We start from the raw sequence: 9007 nt of genomic DNA on the forward strand, positions 1-9007 counted from the left end.
AATTGAGTGTACAGGTCACTAAACAGCTCTGTAAATCCATGGATTTGATGGTGCTTAAGTAACTAAGATCGTATTTTATTGAGAGTGCATTTCTATGCCACTCCACTATCTTGACCATTATATCCATTTGTTTAAGTTAATGTTCCAATTTAACTGACACATTTAATGGAAACAAATTGATAACACAAACACACACACACACACACACACAAATAAAGTAGCCATTAGCATACATGTGCACTGTTGAATTTTCACATTAATATATGATGAGATACAATTTTTTTTCTGAAACATTTAAGGAATTTTCATTTATTTATACCATGTTAATGTACATGTACTAGAGAACAGGAATTTTTTAGCTCTGGCAGAAAACAAGAGAGATAATTTACAGAACCAGGAAGAGAGTCAAATGTTATATAGTTTTACAAAAACAAATACTGCCTTTTCACAAAGGTTTCTTTTTTTTCTATTTTTTAAATCTATGTAACTCATTCTGCTATATTAGAAGATATTCTTCAGATCTGACATGTGCTGGGGTTATTATAATTGTATTAGCTAAATATTGCACTTAATACTTTGCTTATATCTCCCTATTTTGGAGCTTACAATACACCCATGAGGTGGTCATTCATATCAGACTCATTATACAGATGAACAGCTAAGGCCCATAGAGAAGCTGACGCCCAAGTAAATGGGGAAGTAAGGTGTCTTTGACATCAGAATGAATGTTTGCTCCTGCCATGCTTCTCCTATATCCTGCTATTGGTGTTCAGTCTATAAAAGAATGAGCTAACCTTGGGCTGCTGAAAGGCTGGGGAGAAGTAGTCTTGGGGAGGAAAAGGACTAGTGATTATTTGACACCCAAAGGGAGAAGTCAATGAAATCATCCAAAAGATGTATCTAAGTTCAGGAGAAATGTCCAGGTTGAAGATGGCAGGATGTAGATGACACTTAAATCCACTCAACTGGATGTGACCATCAAGGAAGTAATTTTAGAAAGAAGAGAAAAGAGGCCTGGATCTGAATATTGGTGCACTCCAATAGAGGTCAGGAAAATGAAGATGAAACAAAAGAAGCAGAGAATAAGCAGTTAGAGTAATGGGGGAAAACCAAGAAAACCTCCAGGATGGAAGTCAGTATTCCCAAGTAGAGAGAGGGATGGGGGTCTGTTAAAGGATATCTGTCCTTCAGGCCAGGCGGTAGCACAGCAAGTTAAGTGCACATGGTGTGAAATACAAGGACTGGCTCAAGGATCCCCAGCTTCCCACCTGCGGGGTTGGGGGGGTCGCTTCACGGGTGATGCAGCAGGTCTGTAGGTATCTATCTTTCTCTTCCCCTCTCTGTCTTCCCCCTCCTCTCTCAATTTATCTCTGTCCTATCCAACAACAGCAGTGGCAACAATAATGAGCAACAAGGTCAACAAAATAGGAAAAATGGCCCCTGGTAGCTGTGGACTCATAGTGCAGGTACTAAACCCCAGTGGTAAACCTGGAGGCAAAAAAAGAAGGAGGGGGGGGGGGAGGAGGAGGAGGAGGGGGAGGGGGAGGAGGAGGAAAGAAAAAAGAGAAGAGAAGAGAAGAGAAGAGAAGAGAAGAGAAGAGAAGAGAAGAGAAGAGAAGAGAAGAGAAAAAAAGAAAAGGATATTAGTCTTTAGCATTGGCCACTAGGGTTAAAAATGCAGAGTCACCAGTGCCCTTGATAAAGATGGCTTTGTGGAGTACTGGAGCAGAAGGTAGTAATTGGAGTCAGCTGATCTTTACAACTCTTTCAGTTTCTCTTGCTGAAAAAAAAAAAAAAATGGAGGGATAAGAAATGGAAATCCAGAAAAAGTTAAGTCTTTTTAAAATGAAAATAGCACTATTCTTGCATACCAATTAGGGTAATGCAGAGACAGAGTGAGGAGAGAGGAAAAAAAATTTTAATGGGGGGGGGCGGTGTTGGAATAATGTTTGAAAGCAGAGGAGACTTGATCCTGCACACCTGGAAGATTTTGCAGCAAGTGGAGTAGTGGACTGTGAGTCGTCACTGCCAGGAGACGAGGCAGGCGGGGAGATGTGGTGGGAGTTGTGAAGGGGGAACATGGTTGTGAGCGAATTGTGAGGGTAGATATGGGAGTGTTGAGATTTTAAGGAGAGAGGTGATGTTTGAGATACACATTTAGGAGAGGGAGAGACAGTGGACTTGGGAAACATGGGTGGGGTAAGTGACGTAAAAAAGCACTAAGGATCCACTTAAGGCTTGTGAGCTTAAATTGAAAGTGAGACACATCAGCTTGGCAGAGTTGTTTCCCCCAGTCTTTCCTTTCATGTTGTGTGGGTACAGCATGGACCAGATGGAAGCCAACAAAGACAACAAAAGTAGAGAGAGGGAGAGAGGCCAGGGAATAGAGTTGGATACCTGTGAGCAAACCTGACAATTGCTGCTGGGGTTTTGCCAGAGTAAAGAGGAAAAGAGGGTACAGATGGGGAAAGAGCAGTGAAATGGGCCGGGTCCATTGACCCATTGACCCAGTGAGGGTCTCCGAGTTGTGGAAGCTGTGGCACCCTGTGCTAAGCAGGAGTAAGAAGAAAGGATGGGTGATCGTCAGAGTGGGATATTTGACACTGAGATAAGATGAATACCAGATGATTTCACTTATAGGTGGAACTTACAAGGCAAGGAAAGAAAGGGAAAACACAAAGTGAATCTTGGGCTGGGTGTGGTATGTAGCACCAAAACCAAGTACTCTGAGGAAGGGAGGGATAGGGAAGGGGTGAAGGGGGTGTAGAGGTCCTGGTGCATGATGGTGGAAAAGGACCTATGTTGGGGGTGAGAATGTTTTGCAGACACTTGTCATGGGGAAATGAAAAATAGTGCCCATGTGTCAACAAATTTACTATAAACATTAAATCCCCCCCCAACAAAACGATTTTCTTTTTTTTAATTTTTTATCATCTTTACTTATTGGATAGAAACAGCCAGAAATTGAGAGGGAAGGAGGAGATAGACACCTGCAGCCCTGCTTCACCACTTGTAAAGCTTTCTCCCTGCAGGTGGAGGTCAGGGGCTTGAACCCGGGTCCTTTCACATTGTAACTTGTCGCTCAACCAGGTGCACCACCACCCGGCCGCCAAAACTATTTTCAATGAGAGAGAGAGAAAGAGAAAGAGAGAGAGAGAGCCCTTTCTGACACTTGCAGTAGGAAGACAGAAACTGAGGAGCTATGCAGTAGAATTGTCCACTGGCCTGAATTGTCCACTAGAGAGTAGCCCTTGGCCACACATGGATATTAAGCACCGGGAATGAGGTTAGTGCTGCTGAGGAGCTCTGTGTTTACTTTGATTTGATTTCAGTGAATATTGAAGTGGTCACCTGTGGCTCACGTCCAGGGTGTGATAGTAGGAGTCAGTGACTAGGAGCAAGGAGTTGGGAAGATCCTCTTGGTGGAACAGAAAAATCACTAAGATGGAAGACAAGAGTGTAATGAAGTCAGGACTTGAGGCTTTAAAGAGTGAGTAGAGACCAAGGATGCATAACTGATACAGCCAGAGAGACAGGCAGCCCAGCCCAGCTTAGAGATTTCCAATTCCAAATTCAGTAGTTTAGGGGATCAAGAGGAGGAAAATGGTGTGACACAGCAACAGGAGCATGGGGACCACTTGCCAGCCTACAGGTACAAGCATGGGGACAGAAGCCACCACCTGGGAGAACATAGTATCTTCAGAGAGGGTCGCATTCTTGGGAGAAGATGAAGAGTCAGAGCAGGTGGTGTTGGTACAGAGCAGTGTAGGATGGACTCCACACAAGGCTGGGTAGTGAGTGACTCACCCATTAGAGCACACATGTTGTATTTAAAAATTTATTTATTTATTTATTTAGATACAGACAGAGAGAGGAGGGGGAGAGAGAGGAGAAGAAATAAGGACACCTGCAGCCTGCTAGGATACTTGTGAAATTTCCCCCTTGCAGGTGGGAACAAGGGGCTTGAACCCAGGTCCTGGCTTATGATAACAGGTATACTCAACCAGGTGTGACATCTCCCCCAGTCCCTAGAACACACATGTAATCGTGTACAAGCACTCAGGTTCAAGTCCTTGGCACCTGTGTATAAGGGGGGAGTTATCTCTCCTTCTCTCTCCCTCTCCTTCTTTATGTTTCTCACCCTCATTGAAAAAAAAATAATATCCCCCATCCCCACAAAAAAAAAAAAAAAGTCACCAGGAATGGTGGTGTAATAGAGGCACCAAACCCCAGCCATAACCCTAGTGGCAGAAAAAGAAATTGTGTCCGCAGTGGCCACTATGACTATGTTGATTGGTCCCATCATCTTTCCTTATAAAAATGATTTCTCTATGGCATGGAAGAGGGCTGCAGTGACTAGTGATGAGCTGAAAAACATGAGGTCCCAAGTTTTTATTTTATTTTATTAGGGGATTAATGTTTTACATTTGACAGTAAATACAATAGTTTTTACATGCATAACATTTCCCAGTTTTCCACATAACAGTACAACCCCCACTAGAGGTTCCGAATTTGACCCAAAGCACTACTTGGAGTAGAGTGATGCTCTGGTTCTCTCTTGCTCCTCCTTTCTTTCCCCATTAACAAAATTAATATTTTTTTTAACTAGAACAAAGATTAATTTTCCCACAGGCTCTAGCTTCCTCTCTTAATGTCTGGTGTTCTTGGTTTTCACAACATTTGAGAGGATCTCAGCAACTTTGACGGAACCTGCCTGAAGTCCTTCTGACCAGGGCTGCCTTCTCCAGATGCCCTCTGACCCCAATCTCTGTGTTGCAGGTGTTTGGTGTTCACCTCAACAAGTGGCAGCTGGACAAGAAGCTGGGCTGTGGATGCCTGTTCTTGTACGGAGTGTTCCTGTGCTTCTCCATCATGACAGAATTCAACGTGTTCACCTTTGTGAACCTGCCCATGTGCGGGGACCACTGATCTGCTGGGTCACTGGCTGAGGTTCGGTTCCTTCTTTTCTGTGCAATACAAGGCCCGGCCACACCCTGAGTCACTTGGGCCCCAGGGCCGGGCATATCTTTCTCTCCCACTGTTCACAGGCCTCCGTTCCTGCCTCGGCGGCCCAGGTTTTCCCACCCTCCCTCTCACCCCTACTCCTTCAGGGGTCCTCCCTACCATCCATCCCATCTTGCCTACCCCTTCCCATTCCCTCCATGTGAAGACTTCTTACATTCACGTGAATTTTCAAGCTCCATTTCTGAACGGTGACGGAGATTCTAGAAAAACTGGCTGCTAACTGGCCCAAGCCAGGCAAAACTTATTACAGTCCCTCCTCCTTTTTTAAGTTATTGGATGGAAGACGAGCCTAATTTATGACCTGAGACTGCCGAAGAGAGGGGAGAGGATTACATGGATTCTAGGGGGGTAATTGGGATATTTGTTATGTTTGGAGGTGATTTCTAGGTTACTGGATTTGGTGGGGAGGGGGGAATTGTTTTGCTTGAGGGGACTTCCCCTCCTTTATTCTTTTTCTCCCAGAGACAGAGAGCTTCTCTTGCATCTTCCTTCACTGGTCTCTGGACTAATCACTGATCCACAGCTTGCCCCTGCTGTGGCTTCTGGGGTGGAATCCCAGGCACAATGGCGTGTGCATGGGTTTAGTGCTTGTTAGAAGAGCAGAGGGTTCTGGGGAACAGACGCATGTCATTCCATGCCCGTGGGTGCCTCCCTCAAGTCCTAGGTATTCCCTAGGGCATGCAAGGTTTTCTCAGAAGAAGACAGCTTTCCTCATATCCATTATGACCATTGCTTTCTCACTAGGTTCTTTCTAGTCTTTCAAGCAATAGTTCTAGCCTGCCCATGGCCTTTACGAGGGGCCCTGGTTAAACTATTCATCCACGAGGTGCCAGGCAGTCATCGACAGAAGCTTCCCAACCTGGGAGTACCTTCAATGTGCTCCCATTGTTTAGGATTTGAGGTGACAGGGAGTGACCCAGAGGCTACCACTGCTTTTCTGTGCAGGAGTTAACAGACACTGGTTACTTGGAAAAATGGAAAGAAGCACACTTTGCACAGACGTCTCAACAAAGTCCCAATTTGCCACTTGGTATTGAGTACACTGGACCCTGGCAACTGGCTCTTGGGCCACTGTCCTTCCACATGGGACACAGCCACCAAGTTGCCCCACTGCTTCCTTCCACTCCAGGAGGGATGGCAAGGGAAAGAGAAAACAGAACTGACACCTTGGAACCACAGAATGTGTTCAACGCAGACTCTCTCATGGGCATAAGTTATTGTGAACATTGTTGCCAATCACTGCTCAGCAGCCCTGCTAGATTTTGTATGATGCTGAAGTATTATGCAGACTAATTCCACCGAGTTGAGACCCATTCATGCTTGTTACACTTGTATTTATTGAAACTGTGGATTCTTACCCGTGCTGTTCCCTGTATTTACTTTAAGCACTGATCACTTATTCATTCGGTATGGTTTTCCCTTCATCCCCTGTACACATTCTGGTATGAATTGTAAAAATAATAATAATAATAATAATAATAATAACCTGCGACCAGTTGGTCTAATGTTTCTGTTGATGGTGCAAACCAAGGCCAGCGTTAGCTGATGGAGCACCTGCCTGAAAGAGGAACAGGAAAGGAAAGCACCAATTTGGGCTCTCAGAGCTAAGACACACTTTACTGATTCTGTTGCACATTTTGCACTGGTTTATGGCCATTGTTTTCTTGGGCAGATAGTATAAAATAAACTTCTCTGTTCTGTATCCTTCCTCAAGCAGAGTGCGTTACTTTCTCTCCAGTAGTGTTGCTACCTTTTTTCCACATGGAGGGATGTCCGTGGAAGCAGAAAAGCCCACAGCTGCCACATGGCCAAGAAGTTGCCTCCTACTTTTTCTAGGTTGACTCATCTTAGAAGCTGGTAAATGCAGGGTGATTGCAAGTGTCAGGTGGCAAATCATGAGCCCCTGTTAAACTTTTCTCTAGCTCCCTCTAAATCTTGAGAGAATTTTGAATCTTTTTTGCTACAGGGTATATGTGATGTTATATGAGGAATATTTTCTTTGACCTGAACAGGACATGGGTGTTCTGGTACTGAGGATGGCGATCAGCAGGGTTCAAATTCACCATCTGAATTTTACTGATTTTTCAGTTGAAAATACTACAGCTTCCCCAAAGAGACAGAGAGCTCCCTAACAGAGACAGTAACATAAAATTGTAATAATCCATTTTCTCACCCTTTTTCTCACCCTGTACAACTCTTGAGAATTGCCTAGATCTAAAAATAGGCCAAGATTAGTGAACAAGATAGGTTTCTGTCTGAACTCCACATAATCGTTTCTAGGGGAAAAAAAACTACCAAGTCACAGCACCAAGTTTTATTTAACTATATAAAAACACATATTCACATAAAAGACTTAGCTATACATATTGATGTACAGTATGCTTATTTTTAAATTTATTTTATTGGGGTATAAATGGTTTACAGTCAATGAAATACAATAGTTTGTACATGCATAGCATTTCCATATAATAATACAACCCCCGGGGCCAGGTGGTGGCACACCTGGTTGAGCTCACATCCTACAGTGCACAAGGACCTGGATTCGAACCCCCGGTCCCCACCTGCAGGGGGAAAGCTTTGCGAGTGGTGAAGCAGGTCTGCAGGTGTCTTTCTGTCTCTCTCCCCCTCTAGCTTCCCTTCTCCTCTCAATTTCTGGCTGTCTCTATCCAATAAATAAAGTTAATTTTAAAAAATTAGAAAAAAAAACAATACAACCCCCACTAGGTGGTCCTCTACCATTATGTTCCAAGACCTCAATGCCTCCCCACCTCCAGAGTCTTTTACATTGGTGCAATACATACACCAGTTTCAGTCCAAGTTCTCCTTAATGTTTTCCCTTATGATCTTGTTTTTCAACTTCTGTCTATGAGTGAGATCATCCCATATTCATCCTTTTGTTTCTGACTTACCATTTTTTAAATTTTTTATTATCTTTATTTATTTATTGAATAGAGACAGCCAGAAATCAAGAAGGGAGAGGGGATAGAGAAGGAAAGAGACAGAGAGATACCTACAACACTGCTTCACCACTTGCAAAGCTTCCCCCCTGCAGGTAGGGACTGGGGGCTTAAACCTGGGTCCTTGCGCATTGTAATGTGTGCACTCAACCAGGTGTGCCACCGCCCGGCCCCTGTTTCTGACTTATTTAACACAATTTCTTCAAACTCCATCCAAGATGGGGTAAAGAAAGTGAATTCTGGGGCCGGGCGGTAGCGCAGCAGGCTAAGCACACATGGCGCAAAGCGCAAGGATCGGCATAGGGATCCCGGTTCCCCACCTGCAGGGCCTGCCAAGTGGTGAAGAAAGTGAATTCACTTCAGCCATTTTTAATAGCTGAGTAGTATTCCATTATGTATATAGACCATAACTTGCTCAGCCACTCATCTGTTGTTGGACACCTGGGTTGCTTCCAGGTTTTGGCTATTACAAATTGTGCTGCTATGAACATAGATATACACAAATCTTTTCGGATGGGTATGTTTGAATTCTTAGGATATATCCCCAGGAGAGGAATCGCATAACCATAGGGCAGGTCCACTACTAGCCTTCTGAGAGTTCTCTAGACTGTTCTCCACAGGGGTTAGACTAATTGACATTCCTACCAACAGTGCAGGAGGGTTCCTTTGTCACCACAACCTCTCCAGCATTTGTTGCTGCTATCTTTTCTGATGTATGACCTTCTCACAGGACTGAAGTGGTACCTCATTGTTGTCTACAATATGTTTGTGTCTTATAAATATACTCTGGATATGGGACCAGGTACTTTTATCATTCTGATTAGTGTTTACAACACATAATTTATTTTTGCATCTGTTGTTATGCTAGCCTCAATCTGTTCTAGTTTTAAACATTCACTCCAACGCTTGATTTTTAGACCTGTTTTTCAACTCCATTTCGAATTTCTTAAAGAGGAAATTCTGGGATGAGAGAAAACCTCCCATGGTTTTATGCTGATCTAGGAACTGAGGATTTCCTATCTTCT

At 43.9% G+C, this 9007-nt stretch overlaps 1 protein-coding gene across 1 annotated transcript in view; it reads left to right on the forward strand.

Annotated features, from left to right (window-relative positions):
* SLC24A3 (solute carrier family 24 member 3) overlaps nt 1-6727 on the forward strand; it is a 630513-nt gene extending 623786 nt beyond the window's left edge. The window contains exon 17 of the mRNA XM_007525384.3: nt 4780-6727. Coding sequence (XP_007525446.3) covers nt 4780-4929 — 150 coding nt within the window. The 3' untranslated portion in view covers nt 4930-6727. The remainder of the gene's footprint in view (nt 1-4779) is intronic.
* The last annotated feature ends 2280 nt before the right edge of the window (nt 6728-9007 follow it).

This window comes from Erinaceus europaeus, chromosome 1 (assembly GCF_950295315.1).
Source record: "Erinaceus europaeus chromosome 1, mEriEur2.1, whole genome shotgun sequence".
Lineage (NCBI taxonomy): Eukaryota > Metazoa > Chordata > Mammalia > Eulipotyphla > Erinaceidae > Erinaceus > Erinaceus europaeus.